At 44.2% G+C, this 15,614-nt stretch overlaps 1 protein-coding gene across 4 annotated transcripts in view; it reads left to right on the forward strand.

Moving 5' to 3' along the window:
* LOC123754965 (uncharacterized) overlaps window positions 1-14,429 on the forward strand; it is a 367,030-nt gene extending 352,601 nt beyond the window's left edge. For 3 of the 4 annotated variants that reach the window (XM_069332916.1, XM_069332917.1, XM_045737318.2), the window contains exon 15: window positions 12,772-14,429. In XM_069332916.1, the coding sequence (XP_069189017.1) occupies window positions 12,772-13,853 (1,082 nt within the window). In that variant the 3' untranslated portion in view covers window positions 13,854-14,429. The remainder of the gene's footprint in view (window positions 1-12,771) is intronic. The other variant, XM_045737319.2, reaches the window with a different exon arrangement.
* The last annotated feature ends 1,185 nt before the right edge of the window (window positions 14,430-15,614 follow it).

A 15,614-nucleotide genomic window follows, 5' to 3' on the forward strand; every position in this document is an offset into this window, starting at 1 on the left:
ACACGAATTTTCTCAATCTTTCGTACATTTTGTTTCACTGTTGGAAGTAAATCAAACATCAATTCTCCAAAATAACTTGTTATTTCTAGTCTGACGCGACACGAGCGCGTTTCGTAAAACTTATTACATTTTCAAAGACTTTAGTTCACAAATACACAACTGAATAGAACTTACGCATCTCCGATTTTATATCTACATTTGAGTGAGGTGGAAGGGGTGATGTGGCATTAACACAAGACAGAACAAGATGTGGTATTAATAGGGTATTAATTTCATCAACACAAGACAGAACAAGAGTATTAACACTTCGCGCTCTCGGCGCTCAAAAAAAAACAATACCCCAGATGCTTTCGGCACTTCGCGCGCCTACGCGGTAAGACCGAAAAGTGTACACTCTTTTGACTGTCCTGACAATAATTGAAGGTGCACGTATTTAAATTTGGTATCACTGTGTTCGCAATGAAATTGTCTATAAGAGAATACCTATAAAATGCCGCCCAAGCATAAGGAGTATCAACACCAAATAAAAAACTATGCAGATCACTCGCCGAGAGCGCCAAACAGCAACAAAATGTTTCCACTCTCTTAATGGTTGCGAAGCCTACAGTTGTCCTACATCGCTAATTTTGGTATCATTGGAATCGCAGTAAAATTCTCTACACGGACATATGCATATGAATGTTTAATATAGGTAATTGCCCACCCGCAAGAGTGTGTGAAGTGGAGAGTAGTTAGCCGCGAGCGCACTGGCGAAAACACAGGGGGGAAATCATGCTTGGAAAGTTTATACGTTTCCTGACCCTACTTTTCTATGTACGTATTTCTTTTTTATACCAATGTGTTCGCAATAAAATTTTCTATAAGATGAACTGTATAACATTTGTACAAAGCATGTGTAAGAGAAGCGCCAAATATAGAACCACGTCGCTCAGTATGCGTTCGCGGCAGAAACGAACGCATTGTTTTCGTTCGTTTGATGTTTGTCATGTTTATACTTGTTGAAACATTTTATAATTTGTATGACAGTGATCGCAGTAAAATTCCCTACACAGACATATACATAACACATACAAAGATTTCCCACGTGTTGGATATATCAACGGCTAAAGGGAACCCACTGCCACACGCTCGCCACACCCCCAAACATACTTTGTGTATTTTTTTTTTACTCATAGAAGTTTATGTGATATAATATTCATTCTGGTACCAAAACATTCGCAAATAAATTCCCTACAAAACAAAAGTATCCCCATTCATTTCAGTTAAAAAATGGAATTTATAGAAATATTTTTTCGATGGACGAGAAAACTCGGCTGTTATGCGGAATCGTAAGAGAAAACGGCGACGAGTTATCTCTAATCTAAAGCGCGAAAGTGTTAATAGGGTATTAATTTCATCAACACAAGACAGAACACGAAACAATGGATATTGAATAGAAGTGTTTGTAGAAAGCCTATTGGTCCATATTTCTTGATGCTTCTATATTGGAGCGGAGTCTTGAGGTGGGTAGAATATAGTTGTGCAATAATTGGCTGTTGATTGCTGGTGTTGACTTCTTGATGTGTAGTGCCTCGCAAACGTCAAGCCGCTTGCTATCGCTGTATCTATCGATGATTTCTGTGTTGTTTACTAGGATTTCTCTGGCGATGGTTTGGTTATGGGAAGAGATTATATGTTCCTTAATGGAGCCCTGTTGCTTATGCATCGTTAAACGCCTAGAAAGAGATGTTGTTGTCTTGCCTATATACTGGGTTTTTTGGAGCTTACAGTCCCCAAGAGGGCATTTGAAGGCATAGACGACGTTAGTCTCTTTTAAAGCGTTCTGTTTTGTGTCTGGAGAGTTTCTCATGAGTAGGCTGGCCGTTTTTCTGGTTTTATAGTAAATCGTCAGTTGTATCCTCTGATTTTTGTCTGTAGGGATAACGTTTCTATTAACAATATCTTTCAGGACCCTTTCCTCCGTTTTATGAGCTGTGGAAAAGAAGTTCCTGTAAAATAGTCTAATAGGGGGTATTGGTGTTGTGTTAGTTGTCTCTTCAGAGGTTGCATGGCTTTTCACTTTCCTTCTTATGACATCATAAGAAGGAAAGTGAAAAGCCATGCAACCTCTGAAGAGACAACTAACACAACACCTATACCCCCTATTAGACTATTTTACAGGAACTTCTTTTCCACAGCTCATAAAATGGAGGAAAGTGTCCTGAAAGATATTGTTAATAGAAACGTTATCCCTACAGACAAAAATCAAAGGATACAACTGACGATTTACTATAAAACCAGAAAAACGACCAGCCTACTCATGAGAAACTCTCCAGACACAAAACAGAATGCTTTAAAAGAGACTAACGTCGTCTATGCCTTCAAATGCCCTCTTGGGGACTGTAAGCTCCAAAAAACCCAGTATATAGGCAAGACAACAACATCTCTTTCTAGGCGTTTAACGATGCATAAGCAACAGGGCTCCATTAAGGAACATATAATCTCTTCCCACAACCAAACCATCGCCAGAGAAATCCTAGTAAACAACACAGAAATCATCGATAGATACAGTGATAGCAGGCGGCTTGACGTTTGCGAGGCACTACACATCAAGAAGTCAACACCAGCAATCAACAGCCAATTATTGCACAACTATATTCTACCCACCTCAAGACTCCGCTCCAATATAGAAGCATCAAGAAATATGGACCAATAGGCTTTCTACAAACACTTCTATTCAATATCCATTGTTTCGTGTTCTGTCTTGTGTTGATGAAATTAATACCCTATTAATACTCTTGTTCTGTCTTGTGTTGATGAAATTAATACCCTATTAATACCACATCTTGTTCTGTCTTGTGTTAATGCCACATCACCCCTTCCACCTCACTCAAATGTAGATATAAAATCGGAGATGCGTAAGTTCTATTCAGTTGTGTATTTGTGAACTAAAGTCTTTGAAAATGTAATAAGTTTTACGAAACGCGCTCGTGTCGCGTCAGACTAGAAATAACAATGAATTTTGGAGAATTGATTTTTGATTTACCTCCAACAGTGAAACGAAATGTACGAAAGATTGAGAAAATTCGTGTTAGAATTATTAATCTTACTTTTTCGGTCATATTTAATAATATATATAGTTATATATATATATATATATATATATATATATATATATATATATATATATATATATATATATCGTACCTAGTAGCCAGAACGCACTTATCAGCCTACAATGCAAGGCCCGATTTGCCTAATAAGCCAAGTTTTCATGACTTAATATGTTTTCTCTAGTTTTTTCTTACGAAATGATAAAGCTACCCATTTCATTATGTATGAGGTCAATTTTTTTTTAATGGAGTTAAAATTAACGTAGATATATGACCGAACCTAACCAACCCTACCTAACCTAACCTAACCTATCTTCATAGGTTAGGTTCGGTTAGGTAGCAGAAAAAGTTAGGTTAGGTTAGGTTAGGTAGGTTAGGTAGTCGAAAAAACATTAATTCATGAAAACTTGGCTTATTAGGCAAATCGGGCCTTGAATAGTAGGCTGATAAGTACGTTCTGGCTATTAGGTACGACATTATATATATATATATATATATATATATATATATATATATATATATATATATATATATATATATATATATATATATGTATGTATATATATATGTATGTATATATATATGTATGTATATATATATGTATGTATATATATATGTATGTATATATATATGTATGTATATATATATGTATGTATATATATATGTATGTATATATATATGTATGTATATATATATGTATGTATATATATATATATGTATGTATATATATATATGTATGTATATATATATATATATATATATATATATATATATATATATATATATATATATGTATATATATATATATATATATATATATATATATATGTATATATATTATATATATATATATATATATATATATATATATATATATATATATATATATATATATATATATATATATATATATATTATATTTATATATATATATATAATATTTTGGTAGCAGTCTTTCTTGTAGACATATATTATTAAATATGACCGAAAAAGTAAGATTAATAATTCTAACACGAATTTTCTCAATATTTCTTATGTTTCTTTTCAGTGTCGATGGTAATTGAAAAATAAGTTCTCCAAAATTCATTTTTATTTCAAGTCTGCCGCGACACTTGAACGCGTTTCGTAATAACTTGTTACATTTTCAAAGACTTTAGTTTACACACACTCAACTATAACCTGCAAACACTAAACAGATTTCTTACTATGCTATAATTCAAACGGCTTTTAATTTTATATACCTGCATTTGGGTGAGGTGATATGTTACAACAGTTTTGGATGAGGTGAAAACAAACTTTCAACACAAGACAGAACACAAAACAATGGGTATAATATTGGGTAAGTTAAAGGGAAGAATGGAAGTAACTGCAAAGGGCTTATTGGCCCGTATTTCTTGATGCTTCTATATTGGTGTGGAGTCTTGAAGTGGGTAGAATATAGTTGTGCATTAATTGGCTGTTGATTGCTGGTGTTGACTTCTTGATGTGTAGTGCCTCGCAGATATCAAGCCGCCTGCTATCGCTGTATCTATCGATGATTTCCGTGTTTTTTGTTAAGACTTTTCTGGTGATGGTCTGGTTGTGGGAAGAGATTATATGTTCCTTAATGGAGCCCTGTTGCTTATGCATCGTTAATCACCTGGAAAGAGATGTTGTTGTCTTGCCTATATACTGAGTTCTTTGAGGCTTACAGTCCCCAAGTGGGCATTTGAAGGCATAGACGACATTGGTGTCTTTCAAAGCGTTCTGCTTTGCGTCTGGAGAGTTTCTCATGAGTAGGTTGGCAGTTTTCTTGGTTTTATAGTATATCGTCAATTGTATCTTCTGATTTTTGTCTGTAGGGATAACGTTTCTATTAACAACCCCCTCCCCGCTCAGCTCGTTGTCGCCGTGTGGGGGCTTCGTGGGCGGCTGCTGGAGTGTGATGCTCCTTAGGACAGTCCTCTGTCCTTCTCTAGCCTTGTGCTCCTGCTGCCGTCCTCTCCAATTCTGCTGGGCACCTTTTCCTTTTCCTTCTGTTTCGTTTTTCTCCCCCCTCTTCTCCTATCTGCTTGCCGTTTCCTGCCGACCTTTTGCTCGTTCTGGTTCTTCCATGGACTTCTTCTATTTTGACGCCCGGGTGCTTGAGGAGGCATACTCATGCACCCGTAGAACTGCAGTACCCGACGTCGAGAGCGAGGGGAACCTTTTATTGTCAATCCCCACTTCGTCACTGAACCCGATCTCGACGGACTGTCGGTTTCTTAAGGTGGCGTTTGTGGGGCGTATACTCACGACGCACCCCTAGGAGGCCCCGACAAGATCGGCGATAGCTTCTTGTTGGGTGTCCTGCCTCTAATTGTGGCTCCATGGTGGGTGTGGGGGCACATTCGTGAGTGAATTCTTAATTTCGTCAAGATGATAACCCCTGTTTCGGCTGCTTCTGGCTTACCTTTTCAGGCTCGTGGGGTGGGCGACCAAGCCCCCGAGTCGGTCCGTATTGGAAGACCGGGCTCTGTAGCCTCCGCTGCATTGGGCCCCGACCTTGCTCCTCCTTTGGCCTCTCTGACTCCTTCCCCTGGCTCCCCTCCCTCCTCTGTGGTTGGGTCGGGCCCCAAGCCCCCAGTGGTGACTACCTCGTCCCCTGGCGCGGCTCCTTCTCTAGTTGTAACTACTGCGCCTTTTAACCCCTCTCTCTCTGGGGGTTCTCACCGCCGTCCTCGTCACGGCCGCCCTCGCTCGATTCCTTCCAGTTCTGCTACCTATCAAGCCTTGTTTGGTCCCGCTTCGTGGGCCAAATATTTTGATCTCCTCCCTCTTGATTCTGCGCCTCCTGACGATTTCTCCCTTCATCGACATCTCATTGATTCCGTGGATGCCTCCATTACTTTCAACCCCACTCGTCTCGGTACACGTGTCGTTGCTGCTCCTTCTCAGGATGCTGCTTCCCGCTTGGCTGCCTTATCCTGCCTTGGCGAGAGCCCCGTTCGGGTCTCGAAGAACGCTCAATTGAATGCCAGTGTTGGCACTATTTTGCTCCCGCCCCATGTTGCAACCGGTGTTCGGGACCTGCGCGACTGCCACGACGATATTCGCCATATCCTCGCTGCCCAGGGCCATTCTATTCTCCAGGTGGACACGTTTACTCGTCCCCCTCGTGGTAGTCGCCGTCAACCCCTCCGGGTTGTGAAGCTTACCTTTGATGGTAGGACCCTTCCACCCTCTGTCATTCTTGCTGGTGCCAGGTGCTCTGTCCAGGAGTACATTCCTTCTCCTCGGCTCTGCAACAAGTGCTGGAGGTTTGGGCATGGTGCCCTCCGCTGCTCTGGGACTGTCTCTCTCTGTCCTTTGTGTGGTGGCGAAGGTCACTCTAAGTCGGAGTGCACTTCTCCCCAGGCTCGTTGCCTCAACTGCGGTGAGGCCCATCCTACCTTCTCCCGTGCGTGTGTCCATTACAAGCTTGAGGCAGCCGTCCTCAACCTGAAGCACCGGGAGCGTTTATCTTTTCCTGAGGCGAGGCGCCAGGTTCGCCGGCTCCCGCCTTATGCTAATATCTCTTATGCTCGCGTGTTGCGCTCTTCCTCTCCTCGTCCTTCCCGCCTTCCTCAGACTCACAACCGTTTCCGGGCCTTGGACCCTGATGCGCCCACTGCCCCCTCCTCTGTTCCTTTGGGTTCTCTCCCGAAGGATCCTCCTCCTGGTCCTCTGTCTGGGGTTCCCCTTCCTTCTACCTGGTCTGTCGTGTCTTCTGTGTCTTCTTCCTCGTCCCCCTCTGATCCTCCTTCCCATCCTCTTCCTCCATCTATTGGCTCTCCCCACCGCCTGTCGGTGCGGGCGGATGTCCATCGCTCTCCTAACGGCCGTCGTGTGTGCTCTCGTTCGGCTTCTCCTGTTGAGACACTGGAATCCGTTGCCCGGTACGTAGTTGCTGGAACACCGGTCTCTTTAAGTCAGAAGCGTAAGCCTGGCTCCTCTCCTTCCTCTTCCCCGGCGGGTAAGAAGGCTTCGCTTTCTTCCTCAGCTCCTCCTTCTGGCTCTGTTGCTCCTTCCCCTCCCGTTTCAGTGCTTGCGCCCCCTGTTCCTGCTATGGAGGTTTCTTTGGCCCCTGCTTCCCTTTCGGTTGCTGCTCTTGCTGGGGTGCGCTCCCCTCTTTCTACTCCCCCTCCTCCTGCTGCTGTCCTTGACGGCTCCTCTCCGTTGTCTCCTCCTCTTCCTCCTCCTCCTCCTCCTCCAGACCCTGCCCGCCCACCTCTGCTCTGTTCTCCCGTTTCCTTCCCTCCGTCTTTGCTCAGTTTACCCATGCCCCCTAACCCTGACTTTGCTGACCCTGATCCCGACCCTGATATTCTTTAACGTGCTCTGTTGGTCTTTCGCCTTTGTTTCTTCCTTGTTCTCTGTTTTTGTCCTTTCTCTTCTCGTCGTTGTCCATTCTTCAATGGAACGTTCGAGGTTATTACGCCAATTTCCTCGAACTCCAACTTCTGATTTCGCGGTTTTCGCCCCTTTGTGTCTGTCTCCAGGAGCCAATGCTTGGTGCTCGTCCTGGTCGTTTTCGTGGCTATTCCTTTCTCTCCCCCCCCCCAGCCATTGCTGGGGCTTCTAATTCTTCTGCTCTTTTGATTCGGGCTGATGTTCCCTTTGTTCCTTTACTTTTTCCTTCGCCTCTCCATTGTTCTGCTGCTCGTATCTTTGTGGGGAAATGGTACACAGTTTGTTCCATTTATCTCCCCCCGAGTGTCCCGCTCTCTCTTCCTGATTTGAAACACCTCCTGGACTCCTTGCCGGAGCCTGTGCTCCTGCTGGGTGACTTCAATTGTCGTCATTCTCTTTGGGGTGACGTTCTGACGAATACCCGGGGTCGCCTCCTTGAGCCGTTTCTCCTCTCTTCTTCCCTGTCTCTTCTGAATTCTGGTGAGCCCACTCATTTGGACTCTCGGACTCGCACCCTTTCTTGTCTTGATCTTTCTCTCTGCTCTTCTTCTCTTTACTTAGATTTCACGTGGCAGGTTCTTGATGACCTCCATGGAAGTGATCATTTCCCCATCCTTGTTTCCTTTTTCTCTTTTCGCCCTTCCCTCTCTTTCCCTAGGTGGCAGTTTGCTAAGGCAGACTGGACCCTATTTACCCTCAGTGCTGCTCTCCCTGACCTCTCCCTTCTGCCTCTCTCTCGCGCTCTCCTCCTTTTTCATGACACTGTCTTCAACGCTGCCCTCCGCTCTATTCCTCGCTCTTCCTCTCGGGGTCCACGGAAGTGCGTTCCCTGGTGGAATGCGGACTGTGCTCAGGCTGTCCGCTGTAAGCGTGCAGCCTGGAAGAGGCACCGCCGTAGGCAGACGACCGATTCTTTTCTTTTCTTTCGGAAAGCGAGTGCGGTGGCCCGTAGGGCCATCCGTACGGCTAAACGTGAATGTTGGGCATCTTATGTCTCAACAATTACGTCCGAGACCCCTCTGGCCCAGATCTGGAAGCGTATCCGCAAGATAGCGGGTAAGTTCGTTCCCAATGTTTCACCGGTCCTTCACCTCCATGATACTCTTGTGGCGGACCCGTTGCAGGTCGCTTCCGAACTGGGTTCCCATTTTTCTTCTGTTAGCTCTGGTCTTCATCTTCCCCAATCTTTCCTTCTTCGTAAACCTGTCCTTGAGTCTCGTCCTTTAGATTTCTGCACTCATCTTCAGCTTCCCTATAATGATCCCTTCTCTCTCTCTGAACTTCGTTCTGCCCTGGCCCTCTGCGGTTCTACGGCGGCGGGCTCCGATGGTATTCATTATGAGATGCTTCGCCATCTCCCTCCGAGCACGTCTCAGTATTTACTGAGTCTGTATAATCGGATCTGGGAGTCGTCGTCAGTCCCTGAGGACTGGCTCGATGCCGTTGTCCTCCCTGTTCGCAAACCGGGGTCTCTGGGTACTTCCCCTAAGGACTTTCGCCCTATTGCTCTCACAAGTTGTGTCTGCAAACTCTTTGAACGTATGGTTAACGTTCGTCTGATGTGGTTCCTGGAACACCATCACCTCCTCTCCCCTTCTCAATTTGGTTTCCGCAAGTGCCGCAGCACGACAGATGTCCTGGTGAACTTGGAGGTCTATATTTGTACTGCTTTTGCTGCGAAGACCTCCGTTGTTGCCGTCCTTTTTGACCTAGAAAAGGCTTACGACACCACTTGGCGTTATCATATCCTATCTCAACTTCATTCTTTTGGCCTTCGTGGTCATCTCCCTCTCTTTCTCCGCAGCTTCCTCTCTCGTCGTTCCTTTCGGGTGCGCCTTGGTACCGCTCTCTCTCCCTCTTTTCAGCAATACGAAGGTGTGCCCCAGGGTAGTGTTCTGAGCACTACTCTTTTTCTTGTTGCCCTCAATGGTCTTCTTTCCTCTCTTCCTTCTGGTGTCTTCTCCGCTCTCTATGTCGATGATCTTACCCTTTGTTGTCAGGGTGATGATTCGCCTCTCCTTCAACGCCGGCTTCAACTTGCAATTGATGCCGTGTTGTCTTGGGCCACAGGTCATGGCTTCAAGTTCTCTACTTCTAAGACTTGTGCCATGACTTTTACGCGGAAACGGGTTGTTCTTCGTCCCTCTTTGTCACTTTATGGTCATCCCCTTGAATACAAAGATTCCGCGAAGCTTTTGGGTTATTCCTTGACACTCGTTTGTCTTGGTCTCCCCATATCTCTTACCTCCGTGTTGAGTGCTCTAAGGCCCTTACCCTCCTTCGGGTCTTGTCCCATACTTCTTGGGGGGCTGATAGGCGCACTCTCCTTGCTTTACATTCCTCTCTCGTCCTGTCTAAGCTCGATTATGGTTGCCCTGCTTACTCGTCTGCTTCTCCTTCTACTCTTCGCCGTCTTGATGCTTTGCACCATACTGGGTTGCGCCTCAGTTCTGGTGCCTTTCGTTCGACTCCCATCCTTAGCTTGTATGTTGACACTGGCTTCCTGTCTCTCCAGGACCGCCGTGATCGCTACTGTCTTCGCTATCTTGCGCGGTCCTTGCAACATCCTTCCTCTCGCCTCTGTCGTGCTTTAACTTTTACCCCTCCTGCGGTTCCTGTTCCTCTTCACCACCTCCCTCTTTCTGTCCGGTTATCTCGCCTACAGGATTCTCTCTCCGTTCGTATTTCTGATGTTTCTCCTCGTGTTGTTCCTTCTTTGCCCCCGTGGAGGGTCCCTCTTCCGCGGTTTTGTACTTCCTTGACCCGTATCACTAAAGCTTTTACCCCTCCTACGGTTCTAAAACGCCTTTTCCTCGAGCACTTTTCTTCTCACTCCCGCTCCGTTTCTGTCTTCACCGATGGGTCTAAGTCAGCAGACGGTGTTGGCTACTCTGTTGTTTTTCCTGATCGCACTTATATGTGTCGCTTGCCTCCGGAGACTAGCATCTTTACAGCAGAACTTTATGCTATTCTCTATGCTCTTCGTCTCCTGCTTTCTCGTTGTCAGTCTTCCTTTGTGGTTGTTGTTGACTCTCGTAGTGCCCTCATGGCTCTCGGGTCCTTTAATCCGGTTCATCCAGTAGTTGTCGAGATCCAGCATTGGCTGTTTCTCGTTCACAGTAAATTTAAGTCGGTTGAGTTTTGTTGGGTTCCCAGCCATATTGGTGTGTCTTTAAATGAGCGTGCGGATGCTGCCGCTAAGGAAGCTGTCCGCTCTTGTCCCATCTCTCGTAAAGGCATTCCGTATTCCGACTTTTACCCAGTTATCCATTCCTCAGTTCTTACCCGTTGGCAGGCTTCTTGGTTGTCTGTTACTGGTAACAAGCTACGTACTCTTAAATGTTGTGTTTCCTCGTGGCCGTCCTCCTTCCACCGTAACCGGCGGTGGGAAACAGCTCTGGCGAGGTTGCGTATTGGCCATACTCGCTTAACCCATGGTCACTTGATGGAGCGCCGCCCTGCTCCTTATTGTCCTAGTTGCATTGTCCCTCTTACGGTCGTGCATGTCCTTCTTGAATGTCCTGACTTCCAGGACGAGCGTGTGTCTTGCTTTCCGACCGCCCCTCGCGGTCACCTGTCCCTCGATAGAATTCTTGGTGACTCGGATACTTTTGATATCGTTCGCCTTATGCGTTTTTGTTCTCGTATTGGCATCCTTGGTGATATTTAGCGCCCTCTGATTATTTTGCGTATTTGATGGTGCTACATAGCCTTCCCGGTTTGGTGCCTTCTTTTGATAATTACTTACTTACTTACTTCCCATCCTTCTCCATCTCGTATGTGAAACGCAACACAGAATTCCGCTCAAATGCCTCCTTCAGCTCCTGCAGATGTCTGACATCAGGTACCTGTGTAAAAATGTCGTCAACATACCTGCAGTATATGGCCGGTTTCAAGTTCATGTCGACTAAGACCTTTTGTTCGATGGTACCCATGTAGAAGTTCGCAAACAGGGCACCTAGGGGAGAACCCATGGCGACCCCATCTACTTGCTTATGTATACCATAGTTCAGTCATTCCCTTGACTTTTAAATATCAACATTAATTCAGAATTTGAGTCACCACACAAGAATTGAGAGCAACTACAGCTAACAGCCCCTGGAAAATTACACAACATATAACTTTGGGAAAAACAAAATACATCAACCTTACAATTCAATTTGCCCCAAAGTCTTTGAGTAAGTTAGCTAGAGAGGAGGAGAAGGGGGGTGGTATGGCTGACAGTTAAAAGTCCCCTGCCAGCCTGGAACAGGCCTGTGTTGACCTGGCCCGATACTACTGGAACCTCTCTGATGTAGCGAGGCGTAACCCCCCCCCCAATTGCTTGGGTATTCCAGGGGGAACTGGCAGCTAAACTCTGCCTACGAGGAGATAGCCTCTAGCTATTTTCCTACCACATCTAGACAACGGCTTGTTTGATCGAAAGAACAAGGCAAAACATCTGCAGTTAACAGCTTAGCAGAGACAAGGTCACTTAAGCTGACTTGACCTCTGCTAGACATGTGAACATTGACACACTGAAGATGTGAATTTGTAAAGTCCCAGAGCTAGACAGACTGCCGCCACCCCATATCCTGTGTGAAATGATTCTTATTGTATGTGAAATATTAGATACAACCATTTATGGTGTTAGAGGAGAAAAAGGGGAAGAGAGTCAGAAAAATGAGAGGGAGGCAGTCATAGAGAATAGAAGGGGGGAGAGAGAGGCTGAAGGAATTAGAGGGAAAATGGAGAGAGGCACAGAGAATGGAAGGGATTAAGAGAGGCAGAAGAAATGAGAGGGAGAGGGAGAAAGTCAGACAGACAGACAGAGACCTGGGCACGGCCAGGTAGCTCATCTAGTTGACAATAAATTAAAGTACTAATGATATGGAATATTTTTAATAGCTCATTATCAAAACTATTAATAATTGCCATGTAGCAAATGGGAAAATAAAATGTTGATTAATATCAGCATTTTAATTATTGAAAGCTTAAAGGTTGATAAATTGACTTAGCTTCTTTCTTCAGAGTGTATTATTCTTGTGGAAAGGTATTTTATTGCAGGTAATTTCCATCAAATAATAGACCTCAATTCCTAATTAAAATTTGTTTGAATATAAAGTTAATTCATTGCTATAACTTTTTAAGAAGCAGCTTTATATGAACAGTCTCTATTAGATTACGGTGCTCTTTTCAGCATGTTAAGGGGGCACCGTGAACAAAATTAAAATTGTTGCCATCATTTATATTGTTCATGTAACAATGTATTCAACTTTCTGTTCATCAGCAGGTCGTGAAAGGGTCAACTCTGATCACTTGCGTCATGTGACCAAAGCTGACCTGTGGCAGCTGTGGCAGGACTCTGAGAAAGAACTTCGGGCTCGACTCCGTCAAGCCGAGTCCCAGCGAGATGCTCTCCTCCGTCAGCTCTCAACACTGCCACATCGAAAGCACCAAGTCCAACCAGAGGTACCGAGTGAAAAGTGGGTGAAAAGGTCCCTTGGAAACATGGTAGGAGACACCGCCGTGGGTGCTATCGAGCTCTGTGATTCCAGGAAACACAACCTTATTGTTGGGGACACCAGATTGGCCATTGGTGGGGGTAGATGGGGAGAAGAGAAGAACAATGGACACAGACAGAGGTTGTCGAGAATGAATAACAGGGAGAGAAAAATGGAAGAGGTGAGACTAAAAACTAACAAGGGAGATGTGTCAACTACCCCGAAGAGGAGAAAGCGACAGAGGTCAAGGTCACAAGATCATCTGGATACTAAGAAAAGTCAGGACTCCTCGGAGGAAGGGATACATTATCCTAGTCCTGAAGAGCGTTTAAGTTACCCAAAATACACAAGAAGAAGAAAAAGAGAAACTAGCCAAGATCGCAAAAGAGGTTCAGATGATCTAGATGTCACCCCAAAACACAGAGCGAAAACTCACCATCTAAGTGGTACTGTGATAGAAAGAACCGGTCCAGCGGAATCCATAAGTGGGTACTGCACTACACCTCTTCCTCTTCTTCACTCTCTGCATCAACATACTAAAAGTGATGTAGAAAGGAGTTATGGTTCCCATAAATCAATATCTCTAGACAGAAGGGAAGAGAGAATACCATTCGAAAATTATAGTGAGCAAATACACATACAGAGCTATTGCAGTGGTGATAGTAGAGGAATAGGTTGTGATGATGACATGCGTCTAGATGATCACTGTGATGAGGCAGACTGTCACAAGAAGCTGGAAGATGATAAGTTGCCACCTAGAAGAAGGCGAACACCTTATCATTTAGTGAGTGGGTACACAGAAAGCCAACACCGAAGACCAAAGGAAAGGCACTCATCGCGAGAGCTGCCGGAAGGAAGACTCAGGTGAGATTCGGCTTGGCAGACAGATGTGTAGCAGTTGAGATTGTTCTAGTGTTATGCCAGGAATAATTGCAGCCCCTTCTCAGGAAGCCACAGGCAGCACGGGGCCAGGAGTTGAACCGCACATGACAGCTCATCCAAAAAGAAAGACTGCGATTCCACAACAACAGCAAGTTCAAAATCTGTGCCATCGCAGAAGATTTATTAGCCAATTTTGATGCAGATCAAATGAATATGAGAAAGGGAAATAATTGAAGGAGTTGACTGAACATACTTGATCTCCAGGCCACAATTGAGAGTGTAATCTGTAATGCTTTCCTCGTTTCCCTCTCTCACACACACACGTCGCTGACAAAAAATCCCATGTCAAAAACACTCATCCTTTTCTCAGCATTTCTCTCCATTGACCATCTTGTTTCCTGTTAAGACTTCAAGAAGTAAAAGCAAGCATTCTTGTTTCCTAAACTATTAACGTTGTATTCTAGTTCATAATTTTGCTTCCAGTCTAGCAACATTTTTCTGCCATAATATATAATTGTCCATGTGTACATACATATTGGGAATAAAATGCGCTTACTTTCAACCAATTTGATTTTGTGCTTTTTAGGCTATATTATTATTTAAGTACAGTACATGGAAGACTTTATCGCCCATGTGACAAACTTTCTTGTGAACATTGTCATGCTTATGTAAAGCCTCACAAGTGGTCACACACTCTTCATTTTCTTCACTTTTGAGATATAAAACTATGTATTTACCATTCAATCTTTCTCTTGAGGTAATAATTTTAGGAATCTTAATTTAACCCTTTAACCCTTAAACTGCGCAACGCGCCTGCAGGCCCACGTCTGGTTTGCGCAAAGCGCCTCCGGGTATTTTTATTTTTCACGTTCCATTCAAAACTCCCGCGGCTATGTGGGGTTCACATCAGCTTCCTCAGGGCTCTTGTAAACAGACGCCATCTTTAAAAAAAATCGTGGTCCACATTCCCGGGTGTTCGAGCCTCAGTAGTGAGTGAGCAACCAAGGCCGGCGCACGCAGTATGAGCGCACAGCACTGCTGTTCAGCGTGTGACCACAGCATCGCCTAATAATGTCAAAATATATATATATAATCTGTATTATTTAGCCATGATAGTATTATAGAAGAGCCTGAGTGTGATAATGACTGGGAACAATGTTCAAATATCATTGATTCAATGCTGTTCACGATGTTCACAGCGCTAGTCACAGCATTATTTCGTCCATCTAGGAATCTTCAAATGACTTCTTAGGTTCCTTTTCGAAATAAACGTGTGGTCAATTGTTCATTTACAGGAATTAGTGACCAGGATTGTGGTTATAATTAGCATTGTGTGTAGTATTGTGGAAGGAGGAATTTTGGTGAGGGAGGGAGAGAATTGAGGTAGCCTCCACTGTGTGTGGGAGCCACTCTTGTTTTGCTCACCATTCTAGCTTAGTGGTTCACTATGGGGAACACATATGTACATGGGTATATACAGTGTGTGTATATAGTATAATAACAGCAACAAGAGTATGTTGGGAGGAGCTATTTTTGTGAGGGAGGTGACGTCGTAATCGTAGCGTTGTCTGCTGTGTGATTTCTCATGCAGTGTATGGTAGCAACTGTACTGTTTGGACACAATACCAGCTTACTTGCATAGTTCTGGTTAATAAAACATGTAGATAGGTATACATAACATAAGTAAGTAGTGTAATATAAACAGTAAGAGTATGGTGGGAGGAGGGATGATGGCGAGTACGATGTT

The sequence above is a fragment of the Procambarus clarkii genome, chromosome 28 (assembly GCF_040958095.1).
Source record: "Procambarus clarkii isolate CNS0578487 chromosome 28, FALCON_Pclarkii_2.0, whole genome shotgun sequence".
Lineage (NCBI taxonomy): Eukaryota > Metazoa > Arthropoda > Malacostraca > Decapoda > Cambaridae > Procambarus > Procambarus clarkii.